The sequence below is a fragment of the Herpailurus yagouaroundi genome, unplaced genomic scaffold, assembly GCF_014898765.1.
Source record: "Herpailurus yagouaroundi ecotype Mexico unplaced genomic scaffold, PumYag 28, whole genome shotgun sequence".
Classification (NCBI taxonomy): Eukaryota; Metazoa; Chordata; class Mammalia; order Carnivora; family Felidae; genus Herpailurus; species Herpailurus yagouaroundi.
In genome coordinates, this window is record NW_024412376.1 from 64,482,364 (window position 1) to 64,507,636 (window position 25,273).

The 25,273-nt window shown below is 36.1% G+C and overlaps 1 protein-coding gene across 10 annotated transcripts in view; it reads right to left on the reverse strand.

The window, feature by feature from the left end:
• The window catches only part of BLTP1 (bridge-like lipid transfer protein family member 1), a 220,428-nt gene that overhangs the window by 144,111 nt on the left and 51,044 nt on the right, over positions 1 to 25,273 (reverse strand). For all 10 annotated transcript variants that reach the window (XM_040474633.1, XM_040474632.1, XM_040474634.1 and 7 more), the window contains 6 exons: positions 24,634 to 24,751; positions 10,836 to 10,991; positions 10,491 to 10,588; positions 7,643 to 7,821; positions 7,390 to 7,496; positions 5,210 to 5,418 (listed from right to left, as the gene is read on the reverse strand). In XM_040474633.1, the coding sequence (XP_040330567.1) occupies positions 5,210 to 5,418; positions 7,390 to 7,496; positions 7,643 to 7,821; positions 10,491 to 10,588; positions 10,836 to 10,991; positions 24,634 to 24,751 (867 nt within the window). The remainder of the gene's footprint in view (positions 1 to 5,209; positions 5,419 to 7,389; positions 7,497 to 7,642; positions 7,822 to 10,490; positions 10,589 to 10,835; positions 10,992 to 24,633; positions 24,752 to 25,273) is intronic.

Consider the following 25,273-nt stretch of genomic DNA (forward strand, 5'->3'; position numbering starts at 1 on the left):
GAAATTCTATTATCTTACCATTATTCTGCATTTAAATTTGACCAATTTGATCTGTCAGTAGCAATCAAAAGTTGTTAAAATATTCCTGTTAGCACAGTTAACTATATTTCTTGAACATTAGAAATCAAGTCAGTATTTTGATAAATTCTGCATCTTACTTATTGACATTTATTTTCTGACTAGTCAATTAATCAGGCCAATTAAATAGCTTTTAATAGGAAAGAATGTTGCAGGGCATATAGTCATTTGGTTAATTAGTGGCAGGACTAATATTAAAATCCCAAAGCTACTGACTCACAAAACTAATGTTTTTTTGCTGTATTCTCTATCGTTATCTGCCTCTAAATAATACAGGTCCTACTTAGAACCTGCTTGACATCTTGATACTTGCCTTTATTATGTAACTCTGAACCATGGACAAACTCAAGCACAAATATAAATGTAAATCAACATTGGTTTTTATCCTAAATTCCAACATTAAAATTTTTAAATGAAAAATAAATGTCTAATTGATTTTTTTTAATGTTTTTATTTATTTTTGAGAGAGACAGAGCGCCAGCAGGGGAGGGGCAGAGAGAGAGGGTGATACAGAATTTGAAGCAGGCTCCAGGCTCTGAGCTGTTAGTCCAGAGCCTGACATGGGGCTTGAATTCATGAACTGAGATCATGACCTGAGCCCAAGTCAGATGCTTAACCGACTGAGTCACCCAGGCGCCCCTAATTGATTTCAATCAACATTAAAGATCTAGAGGTATTCAGAGCCACAGTCTTCCCTTAGATCATTTGAGAAGGCTTTTCAAAATATACATTCCATTCCAGTCCTGGAGATGGGTTCAGTAGGTTTGCAACAGGTATACATTCCAGAGACAGATGGAAAGAATGGTTTCTTCAGTGAATTTAACTATAAATGGCCACTAGACCCAATCACTTCTATTCCACCCTTCCTCCACACAACTTATCAATGGAGTCAGTGTACAGTTGTTCACGTTTATTAGCTTTCAACATACTAAGAGTTACCAACAAATCAACAGAAATAAGTTATGCTCATTTTAGCCAATTTTTAATAATCCTACTCTATATATCTTATTTTTAAAAGATTCCCTAGTAGTCTCTTACAGTCTCTTGTAATTTTTAACCTTAAAAAAAGAAAATTACTATAGATTATTAAAATTAAAAGAAAAATATTCTCTTGGGCCTAATGTTCAATTTGCTAACAAACCAATCTCCATTTAATTATCTAAAACAGAAATAACTCATAGCAAATTCTTTAGGGAATACTGAAATCCCTAACATGGTAGAGGACATTTGCTAATTTTTATTAAATATGCCAATGACTGTTTTGGGAGTTAAAACACTCTAGGAGTCTTTTATGAGTTATCATGTCTGAACCTATTGAATATTATTGACAAAATTACTGTTAAGGGGCACCTGCGTGACTCAGTCTGTTGAGCATCTGACTCTTGATTTTGGCTCAGGTCATGATCTCATGATCTTCATGATTTATGGATCTCATGGTTCATGGGTTCGAGCCCTGCATAGGGCTCCACGCTGACAGTGCAGAGGCTGCTTGGGATTTCCTCTCTTTCCCTCTCTCCATCCCTCCCACATTCGTTCTCTCCCTCTCTCTTTCTCTCTCTCAAAATAAATAATTTTTTTTTTAAATTTTAAAAATTAAAGATAGTGATAAAATTGTAACTCCTTTAAAACATTAGCCTTGTGTTAAATGTTTAATGTTGAGTGTGTGATTGAAGTTTTATTTGTTTTCATTTTAGGTTTTTGTTTTGTTTTGTTTTTAGTATATGAACTCCCATCTGTAAGGGTTAATTTCTTAAGGATTCACTAAAAAAAAATTACCAAAAGGCTGACTGAAGTATAAGTAGTAATATATTATGGCAAACTTTTATAGTATTTTAAGATTAATAAATGTACACAAATATTTACAAAGACAAATAAAAATTCCATTTCGATGTTATGGTAAGTGGCATGCAAAACTGAACTATCTTTAAAACTATCTTTAAAACAACACTAGGAAAAAAACGAAACAAAACAATGACTTACCTAACTGGGAAAATATATTACTTTGCCAAGTTTGTGGCATGAATGAATTTAAAAATGATAAAATAAGCTATATTTTCAAACTACTTAAGAGTCCTATGAAATTTTATTTTCCTAGAGATAGTTTATTATTAGTGTCAAGTAACTATTGCAAGAAACAGGACACTACCATTTTTTCCCCAGCCTAAACATTCATATTTATGTAATGATACTCATTTCTCAAAAAAGAAGAAAAAGAAGAATTATCACAATAGTTAAAAGAAGACGGCTAATAAATTCAGAGATGCAGGGGGAGAAAAAAAATCTACAGGTACTCAGTTTCCAGTATTCAAATTTTTTTCATGGAAATTTGATAGCCAGGCTTCTGTTTAAGACCACTAAAACTTTTTTTTTCAGTAAGAAAAACATACATACTATACCCACCCTTAATCCACAGTTACTACTGACTACCACTGACATGCTATCAGTATTTAGATTCAGATTTCCATTCTTCCATTAAGAAAAAATGTAAAAAGAGAAGTCAATTCAGAACATGTAGACATTTCCATAAAATATTCTCATTGATTTTAATGCATGTTAGTATATATTCTCCTCAGAGTTCCTAGTAATAATAATAGTAAGCCTAGTTTCTTTTATGGATTTTGGAAATCAGTTTTACAGTCAAACAAATATAAAATGATTCATTTTTTTCCTAACCTATCCTTTAAAATTTCTTGATGTTTAAATCTAGTAACTAAGGAAAATACAATCTCAGTTACATGAATTTTCACATTCTCTTTGTTTTCTTTCATTTATAGATACATACATTCTAACACTGACACTAAGTAGAACATAAGTTATATATTAAAACAAATGTTTAAAAAGTAATTTAAAGAGAGATATTTAAGATCAGATAATATCTCCATACCAGCATGACACCTAAGCTATATAGGAGGAAGGGAAAAAAAGAAAGAAGGAAAAAAAAAAAAAAGACTTAAGGAGTTACTTGTATTCCTAATTAAGAGTTCATAGAGTTCACTGGCTTAAAAAACCTTTTGTTTGTCATATTTTAGATATATATATTTTTTAATATTTCAAAACCTTAAAAATTTTAATATGTTTTAGTAGACATTTCATACAAGTTCTGAGTTAATTTGATGAATGTAAATACTAACACAAAGTTTAGTACAACAAACTTTTGACAATACTAGACAGTTGTTATATCTTAATGTATGAAAAGGACTGCATCAAAACAAACTATCAACAGAGGTTACGTTTATGGAATAGAATTTGTAAAGAAGTCCAAAGAAGGCATATACTCCTTTCTCTTTATTTTTGTTACAGTACTCTTATTTTTGATGAATATATATCACTATGGAATTTTTAGAAGAAAAAAATTGAGGCTCATATACATAGAGTAATGCAAAAAACAGTGTCAATATCTCTTTGCTGGTATTCAAAACTCGTATTATAACAATATAACCATCTTCACTTACTAAATCATTGCTTACATTTAAATTAAAATATAGTTCAGCCTCTTCAAGGAAACTTTAACATGAAAAATGCATTTTAAATCCTTCATAGTTATTCACCTGCAATCCAAGAAAATAAGATATTGGGAGAAATATGTGAAGAATATTTTAGGTCAAACAATGGTCACAAGGTAAAAAAAAAAAATGTGTGTGTGGGGTGGGGGGTGGTATTTCTCCCCTTTGAATCTGAAGAACCACTCCTTCAGGAATCTCTCCTAAAACCAGACACCTTAGATTCCACAAATATTAAACCCGTTGTCCCTTGCATCTTTTATCTTAAGTTATATCATCTGATGCTTTAGGGTAGTTTTTAGTAAATATAAGACATTATATCAAATATAAAAATTTTAGATACCTACAAAATCTGTTCAGCTAGTAAGTACTTCTTCCAGAGAGCCTTTATTAACAAACATTGATTGTCCTTTCCTGATAACCCTGATCATCCTAGACCCTTTCCAGAATTAATTACTCCTGTCACTGTACATTATCGGATTGCCTGTTACCTAAGCATTCAATATCCAAACCTCCAGTTATGAAATTACACAAGGAAGCAAATAAGTAAACAATGATAAACTTAGACTCACACAAAAATCTATCCCACAAGTAACTCTAACGGTCATGATTGATAATGTTTGGACAGTTAGTCTCACTTTGATTATCAGATGTGGTAGAACATTGAACAGTATAATGAAAATCTAAAGCAAAGTGAATTGGCAAAATCCTGGAAAAACGCAGAATTTTATGAAGTTGCTAAACGTGATGCTGGACAACTGCTCAAATCACAGGTAAAACTATCAGTGCTAAAGTACGGATCTAGAAGGCTTAGAGCAGTTACCTATAAAAATGAGTAAATCAGTAAGAGTTATTGATGACTTGCTGGGGACTTTTGTAAAACATGATTTGAATATCAAAAGAAGAGTGATGTGTAGAAAACTGACAAAGTGCTCACATATTTATCTTAATACAGCCTCTCTACTTGATCGACCTTGATCATGCTTGATCAACCTTTAAGAGCTATCATACTATGCAAGCATACAACTTCAAGGGAAAAATTATACCAAAATGAACTGACATTTGATTCAGTCTTTATTCAAAGAAGGCATACTTCTTTAGAACCTAAATTTGTCATACTCTGAAAAAAACCTTATTTTCATACATTTGCTTCAATGTTAAGAAAGTGCTCCAAACATATCTTTGCTTATTGTTTAGCATGAAATAAAGTTGATTGTTTTTAATTAATTCACTGATTTTATTATTTTCAGATAACAAGGTTCTCTTGTACTTCTCTTGCTCTTATATTACAACATGTTAAAAATTTGTCCCTATATATGTCTATCCTATTATATCCTCTAGCTTACCTCCTTGAGAAAAAATGCTGTATCATCTCTATCTCCTGCAACTAGTACAATTCCTAGAATATAGTCAATGCTAAAAAAACAAAACAAAAACTCAACTGAGAAGTACACCATTTTTAATAAGTGAATTTGTAATTGAGTTAACACCACAAGTCTAATCAACATATATGACATATCCTCAACAACTTTAAACCATCTAACTGGCTATTTCAAATGGTCTCAATTTTAATTAGATATTAACCGTTTTACCTATGTTTAAAAATGTGTGACTTCTTTTGAAAATCATACCTTTATACATAAGAAGGCATTTAATAATGGTCCATATAGAGTTATTTGAGAATCTGGAGAAAGTTCCATTTCCACATGAAGTTTATCAGGTGGAAGTTCTGAGGGATCAATTGGTGGGCGTGACGAAGTAGAAGGAGAAGAAACAACTCTGTCTGATGTTTTCTGGGATGGCCTTAATACAGATAGCATTGTTTCTTCCATTTCTGACACTGGAAAAAATTAAGAAAAAAGAGAAGAATGCCTTGGGGAGGGGAAGTTCTTAGAAGTTCTTTAAGGAACTATTCACTAAGAGATTCTATTTTGCAATTTTTCATGAACAATCTTTGATATAGTACCTATAATATCTAATGAAAACAGACCTGCAAGACTAATAAGAATACACAATAGAAGACTGCACAGAAATATGTGTAGAAATACATAACCAGATGGCACAGAATCAATGAAAATTTCCTATTGAGTCCCTACAATATAAATTCAGGTCACAATTAGGCTTTAACTATACTTGGGCACTAAAGTACTAAGTTGTTTTCACATAAACAGCTATTCAAATACAGCATGACATTATCAGGGCACCTGGGTGGCTCAGTCAGTTAAGTGTCTGACTCTTGGTTTCAGCTCATGTCATGATCTCACGGTTTCATGGGTTCAGGCCCTGCAACAGGCTCTGCGCTGTGCAGAGCCTGCTTGGGATTCTGTCTCTCCCTCTTTCTCTTTGCTCCTCCCCCACTCTCTCACAATAAATAAACTTAATTTTTTTTTTTAATTCAAATACAGTGTGACATTATCAAGCTCCAAACATAAGAACAATTATGAAAACTATTCTTTAACTCTTAACTCACTGGAAAAATACAAATTAAAAATCACTTGATTCTAATTCCAGTTTGGAATAATTATGAAATGATATAATTGTGAAAGTACATTTAAAAAAAAACTAACATTTCAAAAAAAAATATCATTTCATGAAACCAAGTGGTTTATGTATATACTCACATGCACCTTATTTGATATTACAGCTCTTCTGTTTCTAGTTGGTAGAACTTGAAAAAATTATTTACTTTCTCTAAGCATTATTTGTTCAACTCTACGATGACAATAATAACATTTATCTCACAGAATTGTTATAAGGATTAAATGAGATAATGTAAACCAGGAAATAGCTTATCTAGTACAGTAAAACCTTGGATTGCAAATAACTTGCTCTGCCAGTATTCTGCAAGATGAGCAAACATTTCTAATAAATTTTAACTTGATAAATGAACGATGTCTTACAATATGAGTAGCATGTGATGCCAAATGTCACATGATCACAACTGAGTCAATGGTTCTTCTCTCTCTCTCCCTCTCTGCGGGATTGTGAGTGATCATCTCCCATGCTCGGATGCTTGGTGCTTGGTCTCAGGCCACGATGTTTGGCAGCAATCAGTGATTTTTCAGCAAGTTGGAAGGTACCCACAACTGGCACTAGTGTATTTTTTGTCACTTCAAAGCACCTATGGACAGTCCTTTGCTTTTCCATTCAAGAGTAAGCTTGGGAATGCTTTGCTTCATTCTAGATCAGGCTGCCTGCAGATATGAACCCTTCCCTCTGCTGCCGTATTGCCAGTTGCATTAAATACGATATATGACAAGAGTTTATTAATACTGTGCTATAGTCAACATCCATGCAAGTGTATACAATGACCCTTGTCAGAAAAATATTCCGTTAAGCCAATAATAGTGATTCTGTTACTGATAGTGAAAGTCATCCTACACAATAACCCTCCTCTCTCTTGTCTCCCTCACACCAGCCAAATTATTTCTCTTTAAATTTTGTATTTTCATTAATAGTTTGTATTACAAAATTACAATACTGCAATCATTTTTATATGAATATTTTTGGGTTGTGAAACGAATCATCTAAGTTTCCATTATTTCTTGTATTTCTTTGATATACAAGTGCTTTGGATTACAATCATGAATTATGCTCACAAACCAAGGTTTTATTGCAGTTGATACACAGTAAATGCTCAATGAAAGTTAGTTATAATTATGCCACAATTACTTAACAGATTTTTAAATGTATACAATTATGACAAAAGAACAGATGCATTTCCAACATTAAAAACAATTTCTTATACCTTTAATAGTTATCAATCATAAAACCAGATGTTTCAAAGTACAAATTATACAAAAACACTTACACGATTGCTTTAGCTGCTCATCTGCTTTTTGCGGATAAATTGGATGCCATGTGTAATCAATTGTGAGCATGACACTTGGGACAGTCCAGCATTCAACCCAACCAGCTCTGTGAAGAACAAAAAATTAAGTTCTAGTCAGGTACTTATTCCTTTAATTGTATCCAAACGCTAGTTACAGATAATCAACTTTTATCATTATTCTTTGAAAGAATCAGAAGAATAATTTCTCCACATACAAACACAAAATACTCACTTTTCTTGTGTAATGTTCCGCCATTTTGGTTTAACAGTTTTCTGCCCACTTTGACACTCAGCAGGAATACCGGTATCATGAGTCATTTTGTTTGGGTGGCAATTCTTCACCAGCATAAATAATGAATATTTACTAGGGTGGCAATCTGGTAGAAATAAATGAAGATCAACATCTTCTCCCTAAAAAAGAATTTATTATAAGCCAAAGTAATACAACAGGTACACAAAGATGTTAAATTTCTAATTATAGCCAAACCTATCTATAATAATCTTCAGAATACAAAAGAAATACAAAAGGCAGATTTTACAATGAACGGTCAATTAAATAACAGAGTTAAGATTTTATATGGACTATAAGTAAATTCTGATAAGTTAAGAAAATCAAGGAAATAAATAGCATGGTTTCCACAAAATAGTAAAAAAGATGATCTTTGATGGTATCCATGGGTATTTCACATGTAATTCAGTAAAAAAAAAAAAATTTTAAACCAGCTAAATTCAGGTGGTATATGTTCTGCATTTTATTAAATTTTAAAATATGATTGTCTCTTGATTCTAGTTAAGTCTTGGTTCATCAATTGGCTTTTAAGAATTCTGAATTGAAGGGGTGCCTGGGTGGCTCAGTTGGCTGAGTGCCAGACTCTTGATTTCAACATAGGTCATGATCTTACGATTGTAAGTATAGAATCTGCTTGTGATTTCCTCTCTGCCCCTCCCCAATTTGTGCTCTCCTATGACTCAAAATAAATAAATAAACATTTTTTTTTTTAAGGAGAAGAATTCTGAATTGATACCCCAAAGGATCTTCATTTGGCTTCACTTTTTTCCTTATAGGTCGGTGCCCTAATCTTGTTCAAGCAGTCAGCCTGACATGCTTGACTTCTTTGCTTTTCTTTCTTTCTTTCTTTCTTTCTTTCTTTCTTTCTTTCTTTCTTTCTTTCTCTCTCCCTCTCCCTCTCCCTCTCCCTCTCCCTCTCCCTCTCCCTCTCCTTCTTTTTTTTCAGCTTTTATTATTAAAGAATTTTATTTTATTTTATTCAAGTTTTTATTTAAACTCCAGTTAGTTGGGGCGCGTAGGTGGCTCAGTCGGTTGAACGTCTGACTTCAGCTCAGGTTATGATCTTGTGGTCTGTAAGTTCAAGCCCTGTGTCGGGCTCTGTGCTGACAGCTCAGAGCTTGGAGCCTGTTTCAGATTCTGTGTCTCCCTCTCTCTCTGACCCTCCCCTGTCTGTCTGTCTCTCTGTCTCTCTGTCTCCCCAGGCTCTGTCTCTCTCTGTCTCAAAAATAAATAAACATTAAAAAAAAAATTTAACTCCAGTTAGTTAACATATAGTGTAATACTAGTTTCAGGAGTAGAATTTAGTGATTCATCACTTACAGGTAATAATACCTAGTGCTCATCAGAAGTACCATCCTTAATTCCCATCACCAATTTGGCCCATTCTCCTGCCCACCTCCCCTCCAGCAACCCTCCCTTCTTTATTGTTAAGAGTCTGTTTTATGGTTTGCCTCTCCTTTTTTCCCCCTCTGTTCATATGTTTTGTTTCTTACATTCTACATGAGTGAAATCATATGGTATTTGTCTTCCTCTGACTTACTTTGCTTAGCATTAATACACTCTAGCTCCATCCATGTCATTGCAAATGGCAAGATTTCACTCATTTTTATAGTTGAGTAATATTCCACTGTAGATATATACCACAACTTCTTTATCCATTAATCAGTCAATGGACATGTAGGCTCTTTCCATAATTTGGTTATTGTAATAATGTTGCAATAAACATCAGGGTGCCATGATGCCTGATTTCCTTTTTTGTTTTTTTCATTTTTTTAAAATATTTATTTAGTTTAATTTAGAGACAGACAGAGTATGAGTGGGGGAGGGACAAAGAGAGAGAGGGAGACACAGAATTTGAAGCAGGTTCCAGGCTCTGAGCTATCAGCACAGAGCCCGATATGGGGCTCGAACTCATGAACCCTGAGATCACGACCTGAGCCGAAGTCAGATGCTTAACCTACTGAGCCACCCAAATGCTCCTGATGCCTGATTTCTTAACAGGCAGCATAGTAGAGTGGTTAAGAGAATGGAGCCCTAACCTTTACCACTTGGATTCAAATTCCAACTCAGCCATTCACTAGTCACATGACAAGTTACATAAACTCAGCTTCTCAGTTTCCTATTTCATAAATGCAGGTAAAACAACTACCTCAAGTGGATTGTTCTGAGAATGAAATGAGTTAATACGCATAAAGCAATTGGAATAGTGTCCAGAACACAGAAAATGTTTAATAGGTGTTAGCAGTTCTTATTATTGTTGTTGCTATTTTTTTTACCACCACACCTCCAGCAATACAACAACTTCTGATTGCCCATATGCTAAAATTAGGTGTTCCACAGAATTTTTAACATTAGAGCTGCCTTTCATATAAAAGGAAAAAAGGTATTTGTGGCTATTCCCTGAATTCATGTTTACAATTAGTAACGGAATACAGGGAAGTGTAAAATCTAGTTCATACACTGTAACATTAGAGGGGGTTTTCAAAAGAACATGTAGGTTAGCCACAAGGGTTAGAAATGAACGGTAAGAAAATAATCAACTTGGAATTTTCTTTTTATTGCCCAACTCCTCAGGGGAAGTTGGGAAACTTAGGAGAATGACAGAACATCACAGTTGACTACAAAAGTGAAGCAGCAGTATTTCTGTGACAATGAAGCTCATAAACAATGGTGGAAAGCTAAAATACTAGAGGATGGCAATGGGATAGGCAGGGAAAAGTAAAGGTAAGCTTTGGGAAATCAAACTTACTAATAAACCTGTGGAATAAGGAATGTATGCAATTATACGTACTCTTAAAGAGAACTTGGTGTTACACGTAGCTGGAACAAAGTCCGTAAAAGGCAAAGAGAAATCAATGTTTAATGTTTCCCCACAGGCTGCCAGATACACTAACAAAAAGAGAAAAAAAAATTAACTTCAATAAAACTTGAAATCAAAATTGCCTTAAATACATACCTAAAAAAATTAAAGACAATATGCTCAGTCTAATACATACTCTGAAATAGTTCCCTGAAAGTATTATAAGACAATGGAAAAAGATCAATTCTAGTTTCCATTAAAACTATAAATTCAACATCAATTTCCTTTTTTGGCATTTGTCTTAATGAACAGAATACTTAATTTTCATGTTCTTACCATTTTCTTGTTGTTTAGTGGAACAATCAATCCAATTGTGTTGATTAGCAGCCCAAATCATTTCAAATTGATGAAACATGATTTTAAAATTCCATGTATATGGCACAAATGAAAAAATGTCTGGAGCACTATCACTAGACCAGTCTTGAATTAAATCTAAAATCATGGGAGTGGGAGACAGAAAGCAAAATTAATTGAAATTCAGACAACAAAATATAAATATAACACCAGACAAAAAGGAATTTTCTTTTGTAAGAAGAAGTTTTATGCTGAAATATTAAAAGATGATTAAGATACAGCTAAATGATTAACAGTAAACCAATGTTGAACTGAGGAAGATGGCGGCGTAGGAGGACGCTGGGCTCACCGCGCGTCCTGCTGGATCACTTAGATACCACCTACACCTGCCTAAATAACACAGAAAACCACCAGAGGATTAGCAGAACGGAGTCGCCGGAGCCAAGCCCAGACGAGAGGCCCACGGAAGAGGGTAGGAAGGGCGGCGAGGCGGTGCGCGCTCCACGGACTGGCGGGAGGGAGCCGGGGCGGAGGAGCGGCTCGCCGGCCAAGCAGAGCCCCCAAGTCTGGCTTGCAAAAAGCGGAGGGGCCTGACGGACTGTGTTCCGACAGCAAGCGCGACTTAGCGGCTGGGAGGTCATAAGTTAACAGCTCTGCTCAGAAAGCGGGAAGGCTGGAGGACAAAGGGAAGGAGAGCTGCTGAGCCCCCTGACGACAGAGCTCAGTTTGGTGGGGAACAAAGGCGCTCGCCAGCGCCATCTCCCCCGCCCATCCCCCAGCCAAAATCTCAAAGGGAACCAGTTCCTGCCAGGGAACTTGCTCGCTCCGCGCAAACACCCAACTCTGTGCTTCTGCGGAGCCAAACCTCCGGCAGCGGATCTGACTCCCTGCTGCTGCCACAGGGCCCCTCCTGAAGTGGATCACCTAAGGAGAAGCAAGCTAAGCCTGCCCCTCCTGCCCCTGTGCACCTTGCCTGCCCACCCCAGCTAAGACACCATTTCCCCAGCATCACAAGCCTGGCAGTGTGCAAGTAGCCCAGACAGGCCACCCCACCCCACAGTGAATCCCGCCCCTAGGAAAGGGGAAGAGAAGGCACACACCAGTCTGACTGTGGACACAGCGGTGGGCTGGGGGCAGACATCAGGTCTGACTGCGGCTCCGCCCACCAACTCCAGTTATACACCACAGCAGAGGGGAAGTGCCCTGCAGGTCCTCACCACGCCAGGGACTATCCAAAATGACCAAGCGGAAGAATTCCCCTCAGAAGAATCTCCAGGAAATAACAACAGCTAATGAGCTGATCAAAAAGGATTTAAATAATATAACAGAAAGTGAATTTAGAATAATAGTCATAAAATTAATCGCTGGGCTTGAAAACAGTATAGCTCACAGCAGAGAATCTCTTGCTACAGAGATCAAGGGACTAAGAAACAGTCACGAGGAGCTGAAAAACGCTTTAAACGAAATGCATAACAAAATGGAAACCACCACGGCTCGGATTGAAGAGGCAGAGGAGAGAATAGGTGAACTAGAAGATAAAGTTATGGAAAAAGAGGAAGCTGAGAAAAAGAGAGATAAAAAAATCCAGGAGTATGAGGGGAAAATTAGAGAACTAAGCGATACACTAAAAAGAAATAATATACGCATAATTGGTATCCCAGAGGAGGAAGAGAGAGGGAAAGGTGCTGAAGGGGTACTTGAAGAAATAATAGCTGAGAACTTCCCTGAAGTGGGGAAGAAAAAAGGCATTGAAATCCAAGAGGCACAAAGAACACCCTTCAGACGTAACTTGAATTGATCTTCTGCACGACATATCATAGTGAAACTGGCAAAATACAAGGATAAAGAGAAAATTCTGAAAGCAGCAAGGGGTAAACGTGCCCTCACATATAAAGGGAGACCTATAAGACTCGTGACTGATCTCTCTTTTGAAACTTGGCAGGCCAGAAAGAATTGGCACGAGATTTTCAGTGTGCTAGACAGAAAAAATATGCAGCCGAGAATCCTTTATCCAGCAAGTCTGTCATTTAGAATAGAAGGAGAGATAAAGGTCTTCCCAAACAAACAAAAACTGAAGGAATTTGTCACCACTAAACCAGCCCTACAAGAGATCCTAAGGGGGACCCTGTGAGACAAAGTACCAGAGACATCACTACAAGCATAAAACATACAGACATCACAATGACTCTAAACCCATACCTTTCTATAATAACACTGAATGTAAATGGATTAAATGCGCCAACCAAAAGACATAGGGTATCAGAATGGATAAAAAAACAAGACCCATCTATTTGCTGTCTACAAGAGACTCATTTTAGACCTGAGGACACCTTCAGATTGAGAGTGAGGGGATGGAGAACTATTTATCATGCTACTGGAAGCCAAAAGAAAGCTGGAGTAGCCATACTTATATCAGACAAACTAGACTTTAAATTAAAGGCTGTAACAAGAGATGAAGAAGGACATTATATAATAGTGACAGGGTCTATCCATCAGGAAGAGCTAACAATTATAAATGTCTATGCGCCGAATACCGGAGCGCCCAAATACATAAAACAATTACTCATAAACATAAGCAACCTTATTGATAAGAATGTGGTAATTGCAGGGGACTTTAACACCCCACTTACAGAAATGGATAGATCATCTAGACACACGGTCAATAAAGAAACAAGGGCCCTGAATGAGACATTGGATCAGATGGACTTGACAGATATATTTAGAACTCTGCATCCCAAAGCAACAGAATATACTTTCTTCTCGAGTGCACATGGAACATTCTCCAAGATAGATCATATACTGGGTCACAAAACAGCCCTTCATAAGTTTACAAGAACTGAAATTATACCATGCATACTTTCAGACCACAATGCTATGAAGCTTGAAATCAACCACAGAAAAAAGTCTGGAAAACCTCCAAAAGCATGGAGGTTAAAGAACACCCTACTAACGAATGAGTGGGTCAACCAGGCAATTCGAGAAGAAATTAAAAAATATATGGAAACAAACGAAAATGAAAATACAACAATCCAAACGCTTTGGGACGCAGCGAAGGCAGTCCTGAGAGGAAAATACATTGCAATCCAGGCCTATCTCAAGAAACAAGAAAAATCCCAAATACAAAATCTAACAGCACACCTAAAGGAAATAGAAGCAGAACAGCAAAGGCAGCCTAAACCCAGCAGAAGAAGAGAAATAATAAAGATCAGAGCAGAAATAAACAATATAGAATCTAAAAAAACTGTAGAGCAGATCAACGAAACCAAGAGTTGGTTTTTTGAAAAAATAAACAAAATTGACAAACCTCTAGCCAGGCTTCTCAAAAAGAAACGGGAGATGACCCAAATAGATAAAATCATGAATGAAAATGGAATTATTACAACCAATCCCTCAGAGATACAAACAATTATCAGGGAATACTATGAAAAATTATATGCCAACAAATTGGACAACCTGGAAGAAATGGACAAATTCCTGAACACCGACACTCTTCCAAAACTCAATCAGGAGGAAATAGAAAGCTTGAACAGACCCATAACCAGCGAAGAAATTGAATCGGTTATCAAAAATCTCCCAAAAAATAAGAGTCCAGGACCAGATGGCTTCCCAGGGGAGTTCTACCAGACGTTTAAAGCAGAGATAATACCTATCCTTCTCAAGCTATTCCAAGAAATAGAAAGGGAAGGAAAACTTCCAGACTCATTCTATGAAGCCAGTATTACTTTGATTCCTAAACCAGACAGAGACCCAGTCAAAAAAGAGAACTACAGGCCAATATCCCTGATGAATATGGATGCAAAAATTCTCAATAAGATACTAGCAAATCGAATTCAACGGCATATAAAAAGAATTATTCACCATGATCAAGTGGGATTCATTCCTGGGATGCAGGGCTGGTTCAACATTCGCAAATCAATCAACGTGATACATCACATTAACAAAAAAAAAGAGAAAAACCATATGATCCTGTCAATCGATGCAGAAAAGGCCTTTGACAAAATCCAGCACCCTTTCTTAATAAAAACCCTTGAGAAAGTCGGGATAGAAGGAACATACTTAAAGATCATAAAAGCCATTTATGAAAAGCCCACAGCTAACATCATCCTCAACGGGGAAAAACTGAGAGCTTTTTCCCTGAGATCAGGAACACGACAGGGATGCCCACTCTCACCGCTGTTGTTTAACATAGTGCTGGAAGTTCTAGCATCAGCAATCAGACAACAAAAGGAAATCAAAGGCATCAAAATTGGCAAAGATGAAGTCAAGCTTTCGCTTTTGGCAGATGACATGATATTATACATGGAAAATCCGACAGACTCCACCAAAAGTCTGCTAGCACTGATACATGAATTCAGCAAAGTTGCAGGATACAAAATCAATGTACAGAAATCAGTTGCATTCTTATACACTAACAAGGAAGCAACAGAAAGACAAATAAAGAAACTGATCCCATTCACAATTGCACCAAGAAGCATAAAATACCTAGGAATAAATCTAACCAAAGATGTAAAGGATCTGTATGCTGAAAACTATAGAAAGCTTATGAAGGTAATTGAAGAAGATTTAAAGAAATGGAAAGACATTCCCTGCTCATGGATTGGAAGAATAAATATTGTCAAAATGTCAATACTACCCAAAGCTATCTACACATTCAATGCAATCCCAATCAAAATTGCACCAGCATTCTTCTCAAAACTAGAACAAGCAATCCTAAAATTCATATGGAACCACAAAAGGCCCCGAATAGCCAAAGTAATTTTGAAGAAGAAGACCAAAGCAGGAGGCATCACAATCCCGGACTTTAGCCTCTACTACAAAGCTGTCATCATCAAGACAGCATGGTATTGGCACAAAAACAGACACATAGACCAATGGAATAGAATAGAAACCCCAGAACTAGACCCACAAACGTATGGCCAACTCATCTTTGACAAAGCAGGAAAGAACATCCAATGGAAAAAAGACAGTCTCTTTAACAAATGGTGCTGGGAGAACTGGACAGCAACATGCAGAAGGTTGAAACTAGACCACTTTCTCACACCATTCACAAAAATAAACTCAAAATGGATCAAGGACCTGAATGTGAGACAGGAAACCATCAAAACCTTAGAGGAGAAAGCAGGAAAAGACCTCTCTGACCTCAGCCGTAGCAATCTCTTACTCGACACATCCCCAAAGGCAAGGGAATTAAAAGCAAAAGTGAATTACTGGGACCTTATGAAGATAAAAAGCTTCTGCACAGCAAAGGAAACAACCAACAAAACTAAAAGGCAACCAACGGAATGGGAAAAGATATTTGCAAATGACATATCAGATAAAGGGCTAGTATCCAAAATCTATAAAGAGCTCACCAAACTCCACACCCGAAAAGCAAATAACCCAGTGAAGAAATGGGCAGAATACATGAATAGACACTTCTCTAAAGAAGACATCCGGATGGCCAACAGGCACATGAAAAGATGTTCAGCGTCGCTCCTTATCAGGGAAATACAAATCAAAACCACACTCAGGTATCACCTCACGCCAGTCAGAGTGGCCAAAATGAACAAATCAGGAGACTATAGATGCTGGAGAGGATGTGGAGAAACGGGAACCCTCTTGCACTGTTGGTGGGAATGCAAATTGGTGCAGCTGCTCTGGAAAGCAGTGTGGAGGTTCCTCAGAAAATTAAAAATAGACCTACCCTATGACCCAGCAACAGCACTGCTAGGAATTTATCCAAGGGACACAGGAGTACTGATGCATAGGGGCACTTGTACCCCAATGTTCATAGCAGCACTCTCAACAATAGCCAAATTATGGAAAGAGCCTAAATGTCCATCAACTGATGAATGGATAAAGAATTGTGGTTTATATACACAATGGAATACTACGTGGCAATGAGAAAAAATGAAATATGGCCTTTTGTAGCAACGTGGATGGAACTGGAGAGTGTGATGCTAAGTGAAATAAGCCATACAGAGAAACACAGATACCATATGGTTTCACCCCAATGTGGATCCTGAGAAACTTAACAGGAACCCATGGGGGAGGAGAAGGAAAAAAAAAAAAAAAAAAAAAGAGGTTAGAGTGGGAGAGAGCCAAAGCATAGGAGACTGTTGAGAACTGAGAGCAAACTGAGGGTTGATGGGTGGTGGGAGGGAGGAGAGGGTGGGTGATGGGTATTGAGGAGGGCACCTTTTGGGATGAGCACTGGGTGTTGTATGGAAACCAATTTGACAATTAATTTCATATATAAAAAAAAAAAACAGTAAACCAATGTTTACCTACCAATTACAGTTCCAAATAAGAGAAATTTTATGCATTTCATATACCTATTATTTTTTAAAGAAACTTTAGAAGACAAAAGAAAAAAGAATCACCTGGTAATCCACACCCAAATATCCATCATTGTGCATATGTTTCCTTCTAGTTCTTTTCTATGTACATTTTTATACTATCTTAGATGTCCATATTTTATATATTGCTTTTTCTCACTGAACTCAAAATTTTTCCATGTTATTTCATACACATTAACAAAATCTTTTTTATAATATAATCTCAATATATTTGTAATAAAATCCAAGTCAGTGACTCTTTGCTTATAACATTATAAAATATAATACATGTCTCAGAGAATGTCACAATTTGTGTATGTAGCTAAAACACACCAGAAACAGCATTTTGAAAATACCAATGACAACATTGTTAAAACACTCTGAGATTATGCTTTTTATATTCTCTATTAGAGCCTCTCAGCTCTCATAATTTCCCCCAAATAGCATTACAAAGTCATGTAAGGGTAGTCAGACAGAAACAAAATTATTGAAAATATCCTCAAAAAAATGAAAAGATGCCAACAATCACACAAGGAGTTAATAACCATAGTATTTACAATGGAAAATAATGCTTCTGCCAGAAACAGTACTCTGCTTTTATTAGCCAGGCATTTTTTTCATGTTTAATTTTATATACAGGCTGTGTGTGTGTGTGTGTGTGTGTGTTTAGTATAATATTGTCAAATTGGCTAATATACAGTGTGTAAAGCGTGCTCTTGGTTTTTGGGGTAGATTCCCATGGTTCATCACTTACATACAAAACCCAGTGTTCATCCCAACAAATGCCCTCCTCAATGCCCATCACCCATTTTCCCATCTTCCCGACCTCCCCAGCATCAACCCTCAGTTCGTTCTCTGTATTTAAGAGTCTCTTGTAGTTTTCCTCCCTCTCTCTCTGTTTGTAACTATTTTTACAGCCTTCCCTTCCCCCATGGTCATCTGTTAAGTTTCTCATGATCCACATATAAGTGAAAACATGATATCTGTCTTTCTCTGACTTATTTCACTCAGCATAATACCTTCCAGTTCCATTCACATTAACAAAAATTTTAATGAGAGTTCATTAAAGAGATTTACTAGGATTTACTCAACCATTTAATAATCTTGAATATTAGATTCCTTTCCAAATTTTTGCGTTTTATATAATTTTATTTCTATTCTCATGCAAGATATTTTACATATTCAGGATTACTTTGTTAGTATAGATTCCAGAAGTAGAATGACTAGGTCAAAAGTTTATGTTTTTTTTTAATTTTTTTTTTCAACGTTTATTTATTTTTGGGAGATAGAGAGACAGAGCATGAACGGGGGAGGGGCAGAGAGAGAGGGAGACACAGAATCGGAAACAGGCTCCAGGCTCTGAGCCATCAGCCCAGAGCCTGACGCGGGGCTCGAACTCCCGGACCGCAAGATCGTGACCTGGCTGAAGTCGGACACTTAACCGACTGCGCCACCCAGGCGCCCCTATAAGTTTTTTTTTAAAGTTCTTACAAATGCCAATGATTTAAATTAATAATATGCAGTTTTATTATATCATCAATAAAAGGCATATGGCAATTAATCTGTTCTATGAATAAAGAAAGATTCCACTTGACACTTTTACTTTAAATATATTTTTACTTCACTTAACAAGCAATCACAGTGGTTCATCATACTGCATTATCTATGCTTACTTCTAAACTTTTACTGCCATATGCCACCCTACCTAACATGACTCCATCCCAATTTTCTTACTTTATTCTTCAGCACAATGGTTAGCAATTGAGAGATACCCAAAAGTCATCAATGGAATTGACTCTACAATATAAACTTATCATTCATCAAGCTTATTTTCTCACCTTTCTTCTTCATAAATATTTTTAGTTCTGAACTTTTATTCAAGTTCATCGTATTCACCCTATCTAAAATAAGTATACTCTTTGGTATCCTCTCTGCTGAAAGAAAACTCTAGCCATCTTTAACAAGAGCATGATAATTGAGACCTTATCAAAATAAAAACCTTCTGCACAGTGGAGGAAACAATAAGCAAAACTAAAAGGCAACTGATGGAATGGGAGAAGGTTATTTGCCAATGACATATCAGATAAAGGGCTAGTATCCAAAATCTATAAAGAACTTATAATTAACACCCAAAAAAACAAATAATCCAATAAAGAAATGTGCAAAAGACATGAATAGATACTTCTCTAAAGAAGACATCGAAATGGCTAACAGACACATGAAAACATGGTCAACATCACTCATCATCAGGGAAATACAAATCAAAACCACAATGAGATACCACCTCACACCTGTCAGAATGGTTAACATTAACAACTCAGGCAACAACAGATGTTGGCGAGGATGCGGACAAAGAGGATCTCTTTTGCATTGTTGGTGGGAATGCAAGCTGGTGCAGCCACTCTGGAAAACAGCATGGAGGTTCCTCAAAAAACTAAAAATACAACTACCCTACAACCCAGCAATTGCACTACTAGGGATTTATCCAAGGGATACAGGTATGCTGCTTCGAAGGGACACATGCACCCCCAGTGTTTATAGCAGCGCTATCAACAATAGCCAAAGTATGCAAAGAACCCAAATGTCCATTAATGGATGAATGGATAAAGAAAATGTGGTAAATATATACAATGGAGTACCACTCAGCAATCAAAAGGAATGAAATATTGCCATTTGCAACTACGTGGATGGAAGAACAGGGTGTTATGCTAAGCAAAATTAGTCAGAGAAAGACAAATATATAACATCACTCATATGAGGACTTTAAGATATAAAACAGATGAACATAAGGGAAGTGAAGCAAAATAATACAAAAACAGGGAGGGGGACAAAACATAAGAGACTCTTAAATATGGAGAACAAACAGAGGGTTACTGGAAGGGTTGTGGGGGGGGGGATGGGCTAAATGGGTAAAGGGGCATTAAGGAATCTACTCCTGAAATCAAGTTGCACTAGATGCTAACCTGGATGTAAATTTAAAAATAAATTAAATTTTATTATAAAAAAAAAAAAAGAATGAGATATACTGATAGTCCAACAAACATAAACTCAGATAATCCAATAATCGCCTCAGGAAACCAATGTAGTTTTATATAAAGTTATTAGCCAGTTTCTATCTTATCAAGTGTTATTAGTTTTTTCTTCAATATTTTATTTGAAATTTCAAGGTTTTCTTCAATATGGTTACCTTACCACCAAATAAATACCTTTACTCATAAATATTAAGAACTATGGTAATAAAATATTTCTACTAGGAGCCTCTACTGCTATTTCTCTCTCTTTTTTTTTAAGTAGGCTTCACCCCAGCACAGAGCCCAGTGCAGGGCTTGAACTCAGGATACTGAAATCAAGAGCTGAGCTGAGATCAAGAGTTGGAGGCTTAACCACCTGAGCCACCCAGATGCCCCTATATATTTCTCTTTAAACCAAAAGCTGCTCTCATTAGCAGATGGATCTTATGAAATAATTTAATTTAAAAAAGGCAGGGGGTGCCTGGGTGGCTCAGTTAAGCATCATACTTTGCCTCAGGTCATGATCTCATGGTTTGTGAGTTTGAGCCCCATGTCAGGCTCTGTGCTGACAGCTCAGAGCCTGGAGCCTGCTTCAGATTCTGTGTCTCCCTCTCCCTCTGCCCCTCCCCCACTCACGTTCTATCTCTGTCTTAAAAATAAACATTAAAAAAAATAATAAAAATAAAAAAGGAAGCACTTTCATGAGGACTGCTTTACTTATTTAGACACCACATTTTTATAAGTTATTAAGTTTGTAATGAGCACCTGGTATTGTATGAAAGTGCTGAATCTCTATATTGTACACTTGAAACTAATATTACTCTGTATATTAACTGGAATTTAAATAAAAATTTAAAAAAATAAGTTATTAAGTTGGTAATCTAAATGTTCATGTGGAAAAACTCACTTTAAAATTAGGTTGTTGGACAAACACCCTATGAAATGTCAGTCAATTGTATTGCAGCTTTGCAATAATTGTTAATATTGTTTTCTTCTCCCTCTTATCAGAGTAAATCTAAATCACTTTTGATGTTACCAGAACAGAATTCACTTGTGCCTTTGTTTTATATCTTTTATTCCTGAGACTCTTTATTATACTTATCATGAAGCTATCTTTGTCCCATGCTGAAATCTCTTAAGAACAACTATGTCTCACTAATAATTGGCCCAAGAATGGTCAATTGAGGAATATCAGGCATTCCCTCATTCCAAATTAGATAAGGTGCTTTCTACAGAATTCTGTCAATAGGGAAATATAAAACTGAGTGAAGAGAAAAGCAATTCAAACACTATGACTAAGTATGTTTACTCCCAGGCTAAACCTATACTACTCTACAATAGTCATCCTTATTAAAGAATAAATTAGTTTTTAAAGGATTCTAGAAAGCAATAGAAGAAATATGACTAAATGTTAGAGCTATAAACTCTGCGATATGAGAACTTACGTTTTGTACCTTTCTGTTTTCTTTAAATTTCTCCAAATAAATTGTAGAAAAAAAAATGAATTGCAATAGGTATGAAGTTAAAGATTAGAGATAAAGAAAATAATTTAGGGAAAAGATGATTGTAATTTGTGAAATGTGTACTTGACTGTTTAAAAGTGACTAATACAATGCTCAGTCTAAACGAAAGTGTTACTCCAAAATTAAAAATTTTGTATCTTGAGGAATAATCTAATCAAACTATTTTTAGTACTGCTAATGTCTAAGAATGTGAAATGTGAAGGATTAAATGCTTGAAAATAGGAATCTATTTTAAAAGGTTAACAAAGTGGCATGCCTGGGTGGCTCAGTCAGTTAAGCATCTGACTCTTGATTTCAACTCAAGGCATAATATCGCTATTCATGGAATGGAGCCCCACATTGGGCTATGTACTGACAGCATGGAGCCTGTGCAGGGTTCTCTCTCTCCATCTCTCTCTGCCCTTTCTCTTTTCTCTCTCTCTCAAAGTAAATAAACTTTTTTTTTTTTAAATAAAAGCTTAGCAAAGTTAAAAAATACAAAGTCTTAAGTGAAAGGGAAATGGCTACAGCCGAAGAAGCTATATATATAACATATTCTTGAGCCAGACTACCTGGGTTGGAATACTAGCTTGACAGACTTACTAGTTGTATGACCCTGAACAAACTGTTTGACCACACTGTAACTTACTTTCCTCATCTGTAAAACAAGGATAACAATAATATCGATCTCAGGAATTATTATAAGGATTCAACAATATGCAAATTTCTTAGAACAGAGATATATAAGATGCACTATTAAGTTTTAACTATTTTTTTTTTTTCATAAATCTGAATTGAGGAGTACTTAGTCAATGTTCAACTTCACTGACAAAAGTTTAACTTGCCAGGGATTTTGTTATAATTTCTACTATTGGCACTCTGACTTAAGCCTTGAAGAATTCTATAACTCCAGGAATGCAGAAGCATTCCATCAAGTCCTAATAACAAAGTTCCCAGTCAAATTAGAAAACGAATATAAAAGACTTACGATTGGGGCGCCTGGGTGGCGCAGTCGGTTAAGCGTCCGGCTTCAGCCAGGTCACAATCTCACGGTCCGTGAGTTCGAGCCCCGCGTCAGGCTCTGGGCTGATGGCTCAGAGCCTGGAGCCTGTTTCCGATTCTGTGTCTCCCTCCCTCTCTGCCCCTCCCCCGTTCATGCTCTGTCTCTCTCTGTCCCAAAAATAAATAAACGTTGAAAAAAAAAAATTTAAAAGACTTACGATTGAACAAATTGTAATAATGGCATTATAAAATTTCCAAACTCTAGCAATAGCAAAATTAGGGTAGAAATTATTATCTCTACTTCACAGATAAGGAAACAGAAGGTTAAATAATTAGATAATTTGGCCAACATTATACTGCTAGTAAATAAAGTCAGGGCCAGACTATCTATGAATACCTTAATACTAAATCCCTAATTATCTAATAGTACACAGAACAGATCAGATGCTTGTAATATAGATATTTAATCAGATGACTAAGAGGGAGTGATGGATGGATCGATAAATGCAGCAGTCAGTAAAGCAAATATTAGATGCTCTGGGGTAGCCACTGACCCTGGCAAATCACGCCAATTTTGTTTAGCTAAACTTTTTATGGGAAGGTTCTATAAATATAACTTATTTTTATGTAGTTATATTTCTGTTAGAGACCAAGACAACATGTTCCTAAACCCATACCCATATAGGTATGTTCCCTACCCATATGAGTAGCTATTATAACATGCTTCAAGAAATAAAGGAATTTTTTCCAACTAACGATAACATTAACTCAATATCCATGCCAATAGAAAGGAGTAAGTAGCGGCTCCAGATACAAAATAACATACCCTTGGTGGTACGGGAATGTAAATTGGTACAGCCACTGTGGAAAACAGTATGGAGGTTCCTCAAAAACGTAAAAATAGAAATATCATATGATCCAGTAATTCCACTACTGGGTATTTACTCAAAGAAAATGAAAACATAACTCATAGCACCCCTATGTTTATTGCAGCTTTATTTCCAATATCCAAGAAATCAAAGCAAACTAAGTGCCCACAATAGATGAATAAAGATCTGGGGTACACACACACACACACACACACACACACACACACACACACAGGAATATTACACAGCCATAAAAAAGAATTAAATTTTGTCACTTGTAGCAAAATAGGCAGACTTAGAGGGTATACCCTAAGTGATATAAATCAGACAAAGAAAGACAAATACCATATGCATGTGGAATCTAACAAACAAACACAAAGAGCAGAGACAGATCCATAACTACAGAAAACAAGTTGATGGCTGCCAGAGGGGAAGGGGGTAAAGAGATGAGTATAATAGTTGAAGGGGAGTGAGAGTTACAGGCTTTTAGTAATGGAATGAGCAAGTCATGAGAATGAAAGGCACAGCAAAGGTAATACAGTCAACGGCATTCTAATATCATTGGTGACAAAGCGTAGCTACACTTGCGGTGAGCACAGCATAATATATAGAGTCGTTGAATCACCATGTTGTATACCAAAACAAATGTAACGTGTCAACCATACTTAAAGAAAAATTAAAAAACAACATACTTGACTATTTGAATATACCTTTTGTAGATTACAATAACTGAAACAAAATAATGAAACCATGCTGATGCCTAATTCAGGTAAAGAAAGAAATTAATTCATCCTCCCCAAATTATTCCCCACTAGACTGACACAAAGCACCTAAGATGAGTTCTTTCATTTTTTTTCCTAAGCCCAATTTTGGGTTCATCTTTTCCTTGTTTGAGGTAAAAGAAAAAACAAAATATATTAAAATTTTCCCTTTTATATTGCTTAGCTCAAAAAGAAGTGTAAAATAAACTATGAACTCTATCATCAAATCCCCATGTTGAATCTAAAAGCAAAACTTACGGAATATAAAAAAGTTCACTGTGATAAATTTCACTGTATTTACATTTATTAGAAAGTTACCAGTAAAGAAGTTCTTCTGTGCAAAGATGAAGTGGTAGGTGGCTTTATAAACTTCTAATTCACACTGCCATGTCTGTGGCATGTTCCATATTCGGGGGTAACTGGCATTGATGTGGAACTGCAAACAAAACGTTAAGTAAAAATGTTAGAGCTTACAATGTGATATTGTGTGAACAGCACTAGAAATAAACTCACACACACACACTAGTGAGTAATTAAAACTTATTTTCCTGCTGAGATGAACAGAAGATCCCTCAAAGATTTTAATATTAATGTGACTAAACATCAGTATCCATGGTTACATCCAGCTCCTTGAAATACTAAGCCATGATGTGGCCAGAAAACTTTAAGAACAACAAATCAGACTACAGTTTTGATACTGTACTCTAGCTAAACTAACAGAGTAATAGCCAATATCCTTCATTCCTCCTTAAATCTAATCGGTTATGTGAGTCTCAGGGTTGGGGATGTGGAGCACAATGCATATACTATCACACAGATGTGTGGTCACCAGTGCCTCCCAGGTTCCCATTTGGAAGTTTGGTAATTATTGATCTGACATGGTGCTTTGTTATGTATTACACCTATCAAAGTTGGGCAAGAGCTGCCTGACCAGGAAAAGCATTATTGCAGCACTATT